This window comes from Nilaparvata lugens, chromosome 11 (assembly GCF_014356525.2).
Source record: "Nilaparvata lugens isolate BPH chromosome 11, ASM1435652v1, whole genome shotgun sequence".
In the NCBI taxonomy this organism is placed as follows: domain Eukaryota; kingdom Metazoa; phylum Arthropoda; class Insecta; order Hemiptera; family Delphacidae; genus Nilaparvata; species Nilaparvata lugens.
In genome coordinates this window covers 6,241,321-6,257,518 of record NC_052514.1, presented here as the reverse complement: position 1 = coordinate 6,257,518, position 16,198 = coordinate 6,241,321, and the positions used below count along the sequence as shown (strand labels likewise).

The 16,198-nt window shown below is 33.7% G+C and overlaps 1 protein-coding gene across 1 annotated transcript in view; it reads right to left on the bottom strand.

Moving 5' to 3' along the window:
• The window catches only part of LOC120348897 (BCL-6 corepressor-like protein 1), a 12,674-nt gene extending 853 nt beyond the window's left edge, over positions 1-11,821 (bottom strand). Inside the window, exons 1-2 of the mRNA XM_039437473.1 lie at positions 11,671-11,821; positions 7,130-8,079 (exon numbers count right to left, since the gene is read on the bottom strand). Coding sequence (XP_039293407.1) covers positions 7,162-8,079; positions 11,671-11,685 — 933 coding nt within the window. The 5' untranslated portion in view covers positions 11,686-11,821 and the 3' untranslated portion in view covers positions 7,130-7,161. The remainder of the gene's footprint in view (positions 1-7,129; positions 8,080-11,670) is intronic.
• Between the last annotated feature and the right edge of the window lie 4,377 nt (positions 11,822-16,198).

Below are 16,198 nucleotides of genomic sequence, written 5' to 3'. Positions count from 1 at the left end.
TTTTTTATGTGTTAAAAAACACCATAAAGTGTGGTAATTGAATGACATAAGAACGAATCATAGTAGCCTCCTTTGCAAAAAGCCTTCCCCTATTGGTTATCGTGACATTTAATCATGATTGGAGTTAAACAAGCTTCTGTGCAACTGTGCAAGACCATCATAAACACATAGAGAGAGATACATAGTATTTTCAATCATCAAGAAATACAAATCTGAGTACGCTTTATTGAAACTTTTTATTCCTAACATAATTTATTGAGATTCTATTAGAATGCATTTATGTTTTGGTTTTGGAACATGTAGGAATAAAAGGTTCCAATGGAGCGTACTAAGATTTTTATTTCCTGATGAATAAGAGAAACCCTCATCAAAAAGTTGATAGCACTGAGAGGAGTCGGAAGGGTCTATACCACCATTGTTAAATTGGCCAACTTCAATGTACCTTTATGAGATTTCCACTGGAGAAAGACTCACAATTTTTTTTCTAAATGAAAGAATGCATCTTTATCTTCAATCTGATGGAAAGAATTAACTTCAAAATCATTTTTCTCTGAATACATTTTTTTTTTAGAAAATTTGCATGCAATCCCTGGAATCAGGCCTATACTCGTACAAAGCACGTGAATCATCACGCCCTTCTCAGTATTTCCAATCTAGAGAATTATTTGTCTTCAGTAGATGATCTCTATATCACCTACGCTCTCAAGTAAAGCACAAGATGAAGATCATTCCCACTTCAAAATAACAATAATGGTGAAATTAACATCAATTGGTTACTGATACAGAGTTCAGCACTGGAATGGTGAGGAGTTCTGCACTGGTTACATTACAGTAGGATTATACAGAGTGTCCCACCAAGGTTGTAACAGCCGTTGATCATAGATTCTACTCGATATTTCTGACAAAAACTGTTTCGTAAACTTGTTTCCTATCGACCTTAGTTTTCGAGATATATAGATTTTTCGATATTTTTAGAATATGCCCACTTCTGGTTATTGAATACTCAATAACTCGAAAACTCCTGGTCAACTACTTGTGAATTTCCTCATTTTGGAGGTGTTCATTCAAGATATTAGCAGTTTTGAACATGGAACTTAACTTTTCGAATTTATATCAATTCGAAAGATTATGAAAAAGAGAAGTTTTTGAGATATTGAAACTACTACAATTACCCGGAGAAAAATCGAGAAAAAACGGTTTGAAATTTGACATTCAATTTGTAGAATAGAATTTTTTTAAGTTTAGGCTCTAAAAAACTACAAAATATATAACAACAAACAAAATTACATTAATCTTCTTTGAAATGTATTTCTCTTTCCAACGATACCCTTGAAATTGAAATTCGACGAGTAGTTTTCGAGTTATTGAGTATTTAATGACCAGAAGTGGGCATATTCTGGAAATATCGAAAAATCTCGAAAAATATCGATATATATCTCGAAAACTAAGGTCAATAGGAGAAAAGTTTACATAACATTTTTTGTCAGAAATGTCGAGTAGAATCTATGGTCAACGGCTGTTACAACCTTGGTAGGACACTCTGTATATGAAAATATATTGAATTAAAAAGACTAAGAAATTGTCAAAAAACCACTGATTAATTGATAATAAGAAAGACCGGTTTCGGTTATTACACCATTGTCAATCTCTGATAAACTGGATAATTATAGAAGAATAATGGTATAAAAATACCATTATGGATAATAATATAGAGTATATAATATAGAGAATAATAATATAATTAAGGAAGAATAATTATAGTTTATCAGAGATTGACAATGGTGTAATAACCGAAACCGGTCTTTCTTATTATCAATAAATCAGTGGTTTTTTGACAATTTCTTAGTCTTTTCAATTTAATATGAATAACTACCACAATCTCAACAACACAAAAAATGAAAAATATAGTTAAATATAGCGAGTTTCACTTGAAACGCCTAGCACTGTTTGAATAGGTTAAACTGATTTTATCTGTTATGAGACATGCTGACAGATTAAAGTGAACCTCTCTGATTATCTTGCCTAACATCTCTTTGAGGACTTGAAATAATTGGTGTCTCCATTATATTTATAGCCATCTTTTGCGAATCAACCGTGGCGTTGGCTCTGATGAGGAGAAAACCAGCTTAAACTGTCAGCATTCTGGTATTAGTACTATCGATGCTTCCTTTCATCAATTGTTGCCAGTTAGAAGTGAGTTTTACTATAGAACTCATCAATTAATTGAGCCTGGCAATTGGAGTGGAGAGTTCATTGACTCCAGCGGTAAACTGTAGATGTACTTTCTTCTCAATTTAGTGTGATTGAGGGATAGGAAAAGTGTTCTCATAAAAAAGTATGGTTTCATGTTACAATGATTCAATGAAATAACTATCTGAGAAGTAATTAAATTCGAAATTCATTAAAATCAGTCTCATTCCCAGTAATTATATGAACAAAATTATTTGGAAATATTTGAATGATGCTTTCTTATTATTGGTATATTTGTTATTATTTCTTAATATCGAAGCACCGAGCTTCGCTCGTTATTTATTTATTGATAAACAGAACTCAATGATTGGGGAAGTACTAACAGGCACAGCCCAAAACTGTTTCTTCCCCGAATAATTTCGATTTATACACTATAATTATTCCAAAAAGTAGTTATGTTCCATACACTTGAATTCAGGTGAAATTTTCAGTCCAATTATTTGAAAACCTTAAATTTCTAATTTAGATTGTTTACATACCAAATTGAACAACAAAATAACTCTCACTAATCACTTAGAACTGTAAAATAATGATTAACTTTGAATATTATGATATAAACTATCTCATGTCAACAAATCAGATTACTGTATTTTGATCGAGTCAATTAAAATTCATAGATTTCTCGCGAGATACGGTACCGTAAGCTAATTGATTACACAGCTGATCTCCCACACAGGCACACCCATCTTCTGTTATCGATAGACGACGAAATCATCATCTGTTTTTCCAAGGATGAATTATCCTATTCATGTCCTTCAGCGAGTTTTCCCAGGGATGAGACCTAGTGCAATCGAATTTTGATATCATAAACCTACTATATTCCAAATTTCGTGAAAATCGTTAGAGCCGTTTTGGAGAACCGTTGAACATAAATAACCATATAACCAGATTAATAAAACAATATAAAATCTTATAGCATCCTTTATTTTTAAAAAAACTTTAAAATAGTTTAACAACTTACTAGTTTCGGTAATATCACACCATCGTCAGGTTATAAAATGGTGTGATATCACCGAAACTAGTTGTTAAACTATTTTAAAGTTTTTTGAAAATAAGGGGTACTATAAGATTTTATATTGTTTTATTAATTCAAAGAGTAGCCCATGTCAATGAAGTGTTTCCATATAACCAGATATAAAAATAGAAAAATAGAAAAATATAAACAGATATACAGAAATTGCTCGCTTTTAATATAGGATTCATATTTTCTCATTACAAATAATATGTTTGGAATTCACAACTCATCCATTTGAAGGACAAATGTTGATTGTTTCAGGTGACACAATCATCATTTCTTGTTAATGAAACTGGAGCATCAATACAAGTCAACAGTAATATATTTAGTACTAAATTACATGGGGAAACCATTCTTCAGAGAGAAATTGAGTGGAGAAGATGTATAGTATCACAACATAACCCACTTGAAATTGCCATGCTCCAAGTTCATCATGTGAACAATACTTTTTTATGTAGTTGGATTATTTAGATTGCATTTATTGGAAGCATAGATTTTCTATCACATTATTACGACAGCCAATCTTTTCTACAATAAGATTCACTTTTCACTGTCAGTATTTTCCATTACTCTAACACTAAATACTTCTTGTTGAACCAATACTGACAGCTTAAATATTAGATCTCAATGTAGCAACATTTCCTTCATAAGTAAAATCTCGATCAAAAATTAAGAATCGAATGTTATTTTGTACAAACATTGTCCTATGAAAAATCTATTGTTTGTTTATTCTATGGTGACTAGTCTACAGAATATGGATCTTCATTGTAAAACACCTTCACAGGTTCATAAATTCATTTCTCATACACTAAGTTCTTTCTCTCACTTTCTCTCTCGCTATCTCTTCAAATGTGAAGGGTTGTGTGGCAGAGAGGACCTGGAGTCCCAGCTCCGCCCTTAATAAAGGCAATCAATCAATCAATCAATCAATCAATCTCTCACTCTCTCTCTCTCTCTCTCTTTCACAATGCATAAACTCAGAAAACTCTGTCCCATATACTTGAAGCTAAGATCCTCACCAGCAGAAAAACACTCACAGATTATAAATTCACAAACATCTGAGACCCATGAATATTGAACTATGTTTATATTCAGCCAAACACGCATTTTCCTGTTAAGGGTTGAATAAATTACTGTATCGACTGTGGTGAGATCCACTTCAATCTGTCAGTATTGATTGAATATAAAGTATCAGTGGTGAAGTAATAAGGAATTCTGACAGTATACAGTGATCTCTCAAGAGAAAAACAGGCTGATCGTTTCTTGTGTTCTGCGGTTTTGCTACCAAATTCAACAGTTTCATTTAAATTGTCAGTATAAGTTAAATTGAATGCATTGATGATATCGAGTTCAGAATTCTGACAGTTTAGTTTGGGGAAGAGACGCGTCAGCTCCCTAGAGAATTTCATTTTATCCTGTCAGCATTATTTGAACAGGGGAGCATTGATGTTGTTTATGAGGAATACTTGCCAGTTTGAGTTAAGTGGAAACGTTTTAGCATGCAGAAAATATGCAAATGGTAGTCGACGAATCGGCATGCAAATTTGTGGAAGGGCTGACGAAAGCGAGAATGCTTTGGAACAATGCGTTTTGGGGAGTTGGTCTCGAATTGGGGTTGATTTGGGCTGATTGGATAATTTTGTTCTATCAATTCATGTGTATTATTAATTTGTGGTCATTCATAAATTATTGTATCAACTTATAGAGGGTATGTAGTGAAGAAGTAATATGCATTGTGAAAATGAAGGAATATCAACAAAGTATTTTAATGAAGAAAAGTTAGCACAACATGCTTTCTTCCAGAGAAAATAGTGTAATGACATTAATGTATTGAATGATTAGTATTTGTCATAATATGAAGTTATCGATACTGTAATATCGATAGTCGATGTATCGATCGAGAGTTGTAACAAGTCGATACTTCTACTTCTTCAACAAGATCATGAGTTGTATAGTTGTATTTGCTTCGTGCATAATATTCATTTAATAAATACTTTGTGTATAAACTTAGTGTTTGATTAATAACGAACCAACAAACATAACAGTAATCCCAATTAAATGCTGTGAATAACCCCGAAGACTTCTGCTACTGCAAATATTGACAACAGGGTAAACAGCTATAGTGAGGTCCACGTTATAATGGCAGTGTACGATTGACAATACTGTTGATGTCTTTTTCTATCATACAACAAAACATATAGCACTATCTCTCTCTCGCTTTGCAATGTTGTCTATTTGCCAGAATATTTTATTTTTACTTTTGACAGTGACTGTACAAAAGTGAACAAACAATTCTCAGCCGCCATTATGTTTCTTCATTCTATCTTCATTCTACTTGAGTACACAAGTCGTATAATTGATTTAAAATGTGTTTTTCAAACAATGGAATAATTTTTAAACATTACCGTATGAGAAACACAAATTAAAATACTTGAAATGGCATTTTAAAAGCTGATAACTAACCATCCCAGACTTCATCCATGCTTCAGTTAGCCTACACGTATAGGTTAGACTTACTCTTACCGGTATAAATAATATTGAAAAGTTATTTCAGAATCGATCCATTGAAATTACTTATTTTTGAATAGGATTTCTATTTCTTCATTATTTTCAAAGTAAATTGAAATAGAATACCTACCAAATAACTTAATCTCTGTTGTTTTGAAATTCAGATTGTTGTATCACAGCTTTCTAAGTTAGCCGCCATTTCAGGTTTGTATAAGAATGAAAATCTGATCTCATTTATGAAAGCAAATTTTTGAATCAAATTATGGAAAAATATATTTTCTTGATTAGTTTGACATAAAATAGATTATTCTATCAAGGAAATGATAATTATTATTGGATTAAATCTAATGGGATGAATTGAGTAACAGCTGTGTACAGTCAGTGGCAAAATGGAGAGACTTGGCAACGTTTTTCTTCTATCTTTCTTCACTGTCATTATAACGTGGACCTCACTATAGATGGAAATTCGATGAGCGCTATTATACAATAGTTATTTGTATATCTAGAGTGAAAAGTGCTGTTTTTTCTCCCTGAGGGGAAAAGTTTGAAGACTTTTCCTGAGGGAGAAAAAACATTTTTCACTCGTGATATACACAACATTTTTCCTCCACCTACATTTTTATAAAAACTGCTAATAATTTTTAAAAACGTATGTGACCAAACAATGTGCTACAACATAATCTAAAAAAGTAAACAGAAACAGCTGGCTTGTAATCACAGTTCTCCTCCGACAGCACTATCTGTCGGTTAAAGTTGTAACAACAATGACAGCCAAAACTACAGCTATGATGAAGTTCCCGTTTCTAATTTGATTAGTTAATAAGTAATATTCGTTGGATGATATTTTGAATAACATGGAATAAAAGAAAAAATATATACATTTTTTTTTAGTATAGTGATATGAAGTTTGTAATAATAATTCAGCATACAAACATAAATTTTATATATCGATCAAATGTCTGGTTGATGTATTGGATTTAGTTGGTTTAATTACTACTCTACATGCTTCCTCATCTGAGCTTAGACCTTCTGACCTATTCCAAATGTACGTTTTTAAAATAGAGATGCTTCCCATGTTCTTTAAATGGAGTCACTTTTACTCCCTAGGGAGTTTTTCTGTTTTTTAGTACCGAGAGCGAAAAAGTGACACTTTAGTATCATGTTTCAGGGAGTAAAGTAAGTACTTTTGACAGTAGGTGGAGGAAAAAATTATTTGTCAGCACGGGAATAGTCGAATAATCAAATAGCGAGAACTAATGTATTGAATACTAGCGGATGACTCGTACTCCGCAATCTATTAATTCAATTACAAATCATGTGACATTACATCAATTTAGAACATTAAAAATAACTCACTTGAGATTCATGACGTGGAAATCTCAGAGTATTCAGTAAGCTCCATGATATCCGGAGTAACCAGTGCTCACTGCATGTCCCAGGCTGTAGCTGGAGGCCACTCCATGAACCAATGGAGTTCCATATCCATAGCTTGATGGATACGAGCTGTATCCTCCATAGGTGGCTGGGTATCCATAAGAACCATAGGAGCCATAAGTAGCGGGGTATGAAGCCACTCCCACAGGGTAACTGTAAGCTGGAGCGGCATGGACCGCTACCGGGGTTTTCACGACTACTGGCTTAGGAACGGCTACAGGAACCGGTTTCTCAACGTACACTGGGTACGGCTGGGGAACGGTGTAAGGAACTGGCTTGGGAACTGCTACAGGAACTGCGTGAGGAACTGCTACCGGGTATGGTTTCTCGACTGCTACTGGGTAGGGCTTCTCAACGGTAACTGGAACGGGTTGGGGTACCTCGACATGGACTGCACGTGGAACATCCACGGGAACTGGGTGAGGAACTGGGTAGGGAACTGGTTTGGTAACTGTGACAGGGACTGGATGGGGAACGGGAACTGCTACTTTCTTGCTGATGGTGTTCACGGTGATGGGTTGATGGTATCCGTAACCGTAACCTGCTCCATAGGTTCCAATACCTGAGTATCCTAGACCTGAGTATCCCAGACCTGAGTATCCCAGACCTGAGTATCCCTTAAGTCCTGAATATCCTAGACCTGAGTAACCCTTGATTCCTGAGTATCCCAGACCAGAGTACCCCAGACCATACTCGGCTCCATGAGCATAGCCTAATCCTCCATAGCTTCCATAGCCCAGATCGTAGCCTGACAGACCATGTCCGTAGCCTGAGGCGTAGCCTAGTGAGCCAACCAGACCTCGTTTGGTTTGTTTGGTGTCCTGTTTGTCTGCAAGGCTGGCAGAGCACAGGGCGAAAAGGAAGATGGAAACCTGCGAAAAAAGAAAAAAAATACCAAGAGTGTCAAGAAGAGTTTGAATTAAATGAGTGTCAAAATTGAGAAGAGATCCTAGACAAGGGAGATCCATGCAAGTCAACAACATGTGGAGGGTATGCAGGATATGATTCAATTCGACTGCTAACAATTGGAAATGGAAACCATTGTAACATCTCAACATGATCATGATATCTATCTTCTATGAGATATTCTCTTATTCTCTTAATTAATATCTACCATATATACTCACGTATTTATACTCAGGTCAGTCATGTCACGTCGCGTCGTGTATCAATTCACGACAAGCCTTTAGGAATTAATACACGACGCGACGTGACATGACGTGACCTGAGTAAGATGGATGAATTCATAATTTTATGATCATGTTATGATTTTAAGATGAGCTAGTTTCGCCAACTCTCCAATGTAAATATTATAATAATGATCATGATTATTAACCTCACAGTTGTGTTGTGAGTGATGTTGTGGTACTTCTCCATAATGAAAACACAAATTTGAAATTGTCAACCACTTTTTTATTATTATAGATTATTATGGCATATACAGAACCAGGTTTCGTGGCTTTACCAGCCACATCTTCAGCTTGGTTCTGTATATAATTATAATAATAAAAAGTGGTTGACAATTTTAAATTTGTATTTTCATTTTGATCATGATTATATTATATTAAGACTCGGGTCACGTCGTGTCACGTCTCAATATGCGACTAGCCTTTAAAGCCCCGCACACACACATAGATTTTTGTTCGTACGGTATTTTGCCGTCCTTATAAATTCTATTAGATTAAACAGATGATGTTTGTCAAGTTCCGTTTAATTTGATGGAATTTAAAAGGACGGCAAAATATCATACGAACAGAAATCGATGTGTGTGTGCAGGGCTTGAATGTATATTAAAATATCAAACTTTTATTATCACACGTAATGAACGCGAATCTTTATCAGTTTAATTTATATTGGAATGATTATTCAAAAATCACCCATACATTTTTGAAGAACAATGGGTAGGAGCTTGTGAATTTTGGGGTAGACCTTGGGTATCAAAAAATAAATGTCAATTGAAAATAATTGACAGTGAATCTCTTATCACTGTTATAATCATGGAGTTGTTCTTGAGAATATTCAAAAATCAAATTCCCATCTGTCGATGGTCATAGAACTAAACTGAATTTGACATTGACATTGAACTCAAGCCTACCTCAAGTATGTTCATGCTCTGAATAATAATGATTTTCAAGTAACTATTATTTTCCCATTGAATTGATAATTGCTAGGTCTTTAGAATGGAGGAAGCATAATTTTGGCTTCTGCATGAAATGTGAATGAAATTCAAATTAGATTCAAATTACAAACATCATAAATTCCAGAAGCATTCAAATCAAATTAGTGGAGCTTCAATGTGTCAGTAAGATTAGTGAATTTATTATCATCAGGGATAATTATCAGTATTATAATTATTGACTTTAAGCATGAGTATCAATAATTAAGCTTATCATCCATATCCATAGAGTAAAATAATCATGCTTGAAATCACTTATGTGATAACACCCAATGAGCATAATAACCCCGCCAGAAGATAGATGTATTGGTTATAATGTTCAAATGACTTTCTACAAAATGGAGACTGGCTGTGACGAATCGACCAATCATATTGCAGATGGGCGTGTACTACTAGCCTACTCGCTTGTGATTGGTCCAGCGATTCACTTCTACTATTACAAGTTTACTGATACTTACAACTACTGATTACAACTTTACTGATTACAACTACTGATACAAGTTTCACCTTTTTGAAGTGAAAAGTGAAATCTTAACCTCATTATTTTTTGAAACTTTTATTTGTAAAAATTTGGGAGAAAAGACAGTTTTGGGTTATGCCTGTTGTCTACTCCCAATCATATTATATATTATAATTATGATTTGTGATTGTCAAAATTGTGTAAAAATTTTGGAGAAAAGACAGTTTTGGGTTATGCCTGTTGTCTACTCCCAATCATTATATATTATAATTATGATTTGTAATTGTCAATGAAATAAATAATAATAATATCAATTCGATTGAAGCGATTCCAGCTATTCACTTCTACGATTCGTATTCGTAGACCTATAGTTTTTTTGGAAGAAACTACTACCCTAAAATTTTCTCAATCCTCTTTCAAAGTGAGTTAGTTTAATACACAATTATAAAATCCCAAGTGGGTTAATTCTCGATTATAGAATGAAAATGTCGTTGAGTGACAGTTTTCAATGAGAAATAAATCTAGTGAATAGCTCCAAAACAGTGAAACACGAATTTCTTCTTCATTTCTCAAAGATGATGACTCACGATTTTCCTTAGAGATAAGCAGCTGGGTACTGAAAAGAGTACTGAAGATAAACCTGGTGTCCTAAAACGCTCCAAAAATGTGAGTTGAAGCTTATAGCCTTGCCCTTCAATCATAAAAATCAGACTGCTATGTTCTGATTCAAGTATTAGAGAGTAATCATTAACAAGCAGTTCGTAATGGAAAGTGGAATTCAAGAGTAGGCTACTTGAGAAAGGCTCAATTATTCACATTGTAAACTCAATATCATTGAAAACTCAGCCGGCTCAGCCCATGTTTTTTTGAAAATAGTGTATGATCTTAGACAAATAATTTAAGATGAATTTAAGATAATTTAATAATTTGAGATTATTATGCTTTGGACGAATTAAAAAAATTCAATTGTCCCTTTTTATAACTTCTATACATCATCATGAAAACTCATAATTCTGATCAATTATTGCAATGCAGAGGTTCAGTCTTTGAAACAAGTTAACTCACTTCAAAAACTGGCCTACTGGTCATTGATTTATAATACTTTTGTACAGTAGAATAATCTCCTTTATCATAAACAGAGAGTATAAAAAATATAAATGTTATTAATAGTATTATATTCTACTCTCTCTAGTTATGAATCATTGATTCATTCAGAAACATAACCAGAACTACTGTAATGTGAGAATACATTTTTGGTGAAAATACTTCAAAGATCTAATTTCATCTCTCACGTTTGAAAAAACACAAGCACATTGAACAAAAAATGATGTGGGCATCAATCACAATAAACAAAAGTTACCATATCAATATAAGAGAAACAAACAATGAGGCTTTAACCCATTTCAATGAACAATTCATGTGAGTCAAAAAAATCCTATGAATAGGGCTACTGGGAGACACCTGAGGCCTATTGCATGTTGAAAAGCAAACAACTGATAATATTAGTAGTTAGCTGATATTGGGATAGGAAATCACAAAAATATTAGTTTATATTTTTCTCACACAACAGGGCTCTGAAATCACCCTTAACTTGAAAAATTAACGAATACAAAGATTAAAAATATATAATGGGAAAAAATATTGATCATAAAATTGAAAATTTGAAGAATCAAAGTACCTTCTAAACCTTCATTCTATTACTCACGACATGTTTTGACTTATTAATGTCATTTCAAGTGATGAGAAAATACGAGTCGCTCTCGCACACATAGTAAATCATAAACTATTTATGATCTAAAATTTTTATAAAATAAGACAAACACTCACCTGTAGGTAACGCATCCTACACTATAAATCCAAACTCGTAAAATGAAATAACAATTTACTGTTCAGAGTTTGAACAGTAATGATCCGGTTAAATGACCTGAACACCTTATAAAAGGTTCGAAATCCACCTTGTGGGGTGGGAGAAAGATGTAAACTAGTAGAGTAGGAGCTGCTTCAAGTAAGAGAAGGTTGAGAAGGTTGCATATACATATATATACTTACGAACTATATAATGCACTCATTTATATATTCCACTCTTGGAAAAATATATGTACGTAGACCACAGGTTTGAATGTTGTTGTGTACATATATCTATAGTTGCAACTTTTCAATATACAGAAAGTAACTGAATCATGTACTAATGCACTCATTTATATATTCCACTCTTGGAAAAATATATGTACATAAACCACAGGTTTGAATGTTGCTGTGTACATATATCTATAGTTGCAACTTTTCAAGATACAGAAGGAAACTAAATCATGTACTATTATACTTATATATGAATACGTATATAGCCTACCTAACGACTGTATCTACTATACTTATATATTTGAAATATATACACGTTTCATCCTTACGAACTATATACCTGTATGAAGTGTGCGGTGCAGGTTAGGATATTATATACATGTATCTGAACATTTGAAATATATACACGTTTCATTCTTATGAACTATATACCTGTATAAAGTGTGCAGCTTAGCATGATGTATACATATATCTAAAAGCTTGCAACTTTTTAGAAACAGGTGGAACCTATAACGTCATCTATACTTATATATGCTTGTTACATATATATTACTCATAATATATGCTACACATATGGATGGACAACTGCTATATAGTTATATAGGTATGTGCGTAAGGTTTTGCATTGAGGTCTGAAGCTGGTTACGCCAGGTTAAAAGATGTTGGTAAGGAGGTTATCGCTGAAGACAACGCTATAAGAAGTTGTTTTGTGGAGTGTCGTGTGTTATTCTACTTCTGTTCCTTCTTTTCTTCTTCTTCTTCTTCTTCTTCTTCTTCTTCTTCTTCTTCTTCTTTCTTCTTCTTCTTACTTCTTCTTCTTCTTCTTCTTCTTCTTCTTCTTCTTCTCTTCTTCTTCTTCTTCTCTTATTCTTCTTCTTCTTCTTCTTCTTCTTCTTCTTCTTCTTCTTCTTCTTCTTCTTCTTCTCTTCTTCTTCTTCTTCTTCTTCTTCTTCTTCTTCTTCTTCTTCTTCTTCTTCTTTCTTCTTCTTCTTCTTCGTCTTATTCTTCTTCTTCTTCTTCTTCTTCTCTTCTCTTCTTCTTCTTCTTCTTCTTCTTTTCGTTCTTCTTCTTCTTCTTCTTCTTCTTCTTTCTTCTTCTTCCTTCTCTTCTTCTTCTTCTCTTTTCTTCTCTTCTTCTTCTTCTTCTTCTTTCTTCTTCTTCTTCTTCTTCTTCTTCTCGTCTTCTTCTCTTCTTCTTCGTCTCTTCGTTTCTTCTCTTCTTCTCTTCTTCTTATTCTTCTTCTTCTTCTTCTTCTTCTTCTTCTTCTCTTCTTCTTCTTCTTCTTCTTCTTCTTCTTCTTCTTCTTCTTCTTCTTCTTCTTCTTTCTTCTTCTTCTTCTTCGTCTTCTCTTTTCTCCATCATTAACCTTTCCATTAACTTCTTGTCATCTTTCTCCTCCTGTTTTTCGTCTATTTTTCTGTGAAAACACCTCTACGATTTTCTTTTCTCCTCCTAAGTAGTGCATCTCTGTTTCTCTTCTTCTGTCATTTTCCTTCTTTTTCCCAATCCAACTTCAAATGTTTTCTCTTGTTTCATTTCCCATCTTAGATCGACGATTTCTAATTTTTCTTCTTCAAACTCTTCTCCCTTCTTCTCATTTCCATTGAGAGTTCCTCTTTCAATTCTCTAACATCTCTAACAATTCTCTAACATCTCTAACAATTCTCTAACGTCTCTAACAATTCTCTAACATCTCTAATAATTCTCTAACATCTCTAACAATTCTCTAACATCTCTAATAATTCTCTAACATCTCTAACATCTCTATCAATTCTCTAACATCTCTAACATCTCCAACAATTCTCTAACATCTCTAACATCTCTAACAATTCTCCAACATCTCTAACAATTCTCTAACATCTCTAATAATTCTCTAACATCTCTAATAAATTCGCTAACATCTCTAACAATTCTCTAACATCTCTAACAATTCTCTAACATCTCTAATAGTTCTCTAAATCTCTAACATCTCTAACAATTCTCTAGCATCTCTAATAATTCTCTAACATCTCTAACAATACTCCAACATCTCTAACAATTCTCTAACATCTCTAATATTTCTCTAACATCTTCAACATCTCTAACAATTCTCCAACATCTCTAACAATTCTCTAGCATCTCTAACAATTCTCTAACATCTCTAACAATTCTCTAACATCTCTAACAAATATCTAACATCTCTAATAATTCTCTAACATCTCTAACAATTCTCTAACATCTCTAATAATTCTCTAACATCTCTAACAATTCTCTAACGTCTCTAACAATTCTCCAACATCTCTTCTTCCCCTCCTGCTCCTCATTTTCTCTCACCTCCTCTAACTCATCACTTTCCATTTATCACCTGCCTTTTTATCACGAGCTTCCTCATGTCTCTTCCTTCCCTATCACGTTCTTCTCATTTCTTTCCTTCTACTCTGCTCTCCTATCACCACCTTCTCTTTTCCTCAACCTTCTCCTCCTCAATCACACCCTTTTGTCATCTATCATCTCTCTCTCTTGTGGTAAAGAGATAGTGGGAAGGATATTTTGAATATTCTTCCCGAAGAATGAACATTGATATGCCCGAAGCTCCGCCAATTTATGTAGATGCAAAACAATATTATTTATTTGTATTCCAAATTGCTTTTTTCATATCATATACAGTTCAATAATTTGCTTCTTAGTCTATATTATTTAAATTCATCTATAATGTTGCTGTATTGTGAGCTTTTGTATAAAGTACTCAATAAAGTACTCAATCAATCAATCAATGTATGCTCCACCTGTCTCATCTTCTCATAGTTTCCTTTCCCACTCGATCTACTTCTCCCTCTTGATCCTTTTTCTTCCCTCCTCCTTCTTCTTCTTTCTCTTCTTTCTATGCTTCTCCTTTTTCTCCTTTGCATCCTTCTCCATCTTCTCCTTCTTTCCCTCACCCTCCTTCTCTTTCTTCCGATTAATATAATTTCATCCTTCTCCATCTCCTCCTTCTTCTTTTTCTTCTTCTTCTTCTTCTTCTTCTTCTTCTCCTTCTCATCTAGTTGAATTAATGAAAATTAACGGTTTGGTAGAGAGTTAGTAGGAAGAATACTTCGAATATTCTTTCCAAAGAATGGAAATTGATATGTCCAAAGCTCCGCCAATTTATGTAGATGCATAACAATATTATCTATTTTATCTATAGTTATTACAAATTGTTTTTTTTTTTTCATATCATATACTGCTCAGTAATTATTTTCTTAATTTATATTTTGTAAATTCATCCATTATTTTGCTGTATTGTAAGCTATTGCATATAAGTGTATAAGCCAGTATATATTGTAATCTACATAAATAAAGTACTCAATCAATCTCCTCTACCTTCCTCTTCTCTCTCATTCTATCTCCATCCACATCTTCTTCTCATTTCACCTTGTTTCTCTTCATTCTATCGCTCACAATATGATGTGTTTATATCACTTTCTCTTTCCATTCCAACACTCGCCTTTTTCAATTGCTATTGCATGGCAGCCCGTTATCTGCTAAACTTTATCCACATCCTGCGTTACAACAAAAACGTCTTCTGGCTTTAATCTGCTCCAAGGACACTGCCATCATTTCCCGCCTTATTTAGGTGGGCAGTGCTGTCACCACGTGACCTGTGTTTTGCGCGGGAATTTCCGTTTGACCGTTATACAGCGAGCTGTGACTGCTTGAATTCTGAATCAAGTGTTTTGCTAGCCTGGATTCAATTTAAAATGACAGTAAAGTCCAGTGATTGTCTATAGTGAGGTCCACGTTATATATAATGACAGTATTTGATTAACATTGTTGTTGCTATCCTTGTCCATTATTTAAATCAAATCAAATTTATTCTCTTCAGCACTTTAAAAAGTTGATGTATATTGCACAGCACAACAGTCAATACAGTAGTACTACAGTAAAACATGAAATTCATAATCACACCATAATAAAGACTATAGTAACAATTTGTTGTTTTGTACAATATACAGAATATGATAGTGATGAGAAATACCCTTACATAGGCTATTGCCTGTGAGTAAGGGTGAATCTGGATTTAAAATGATTCAGATGGGAGTTGTATGAGAGAGTAACAGGTAAGGATAATAAAGAATAAAGAGATTTGAAATGTAGCATATCTCATTGAACAATAGAATTTACCGGAACTTGAGAACGTCCACTAGTTTGTAGCCTACTTGTTGCATCTAGAATAAGTTGGGTTTAAAACTCTATTACCTATAAACTAAGCTGATCATATTTTCGGTTCCATCCCTACCTATTTCGTTTAGCCTAT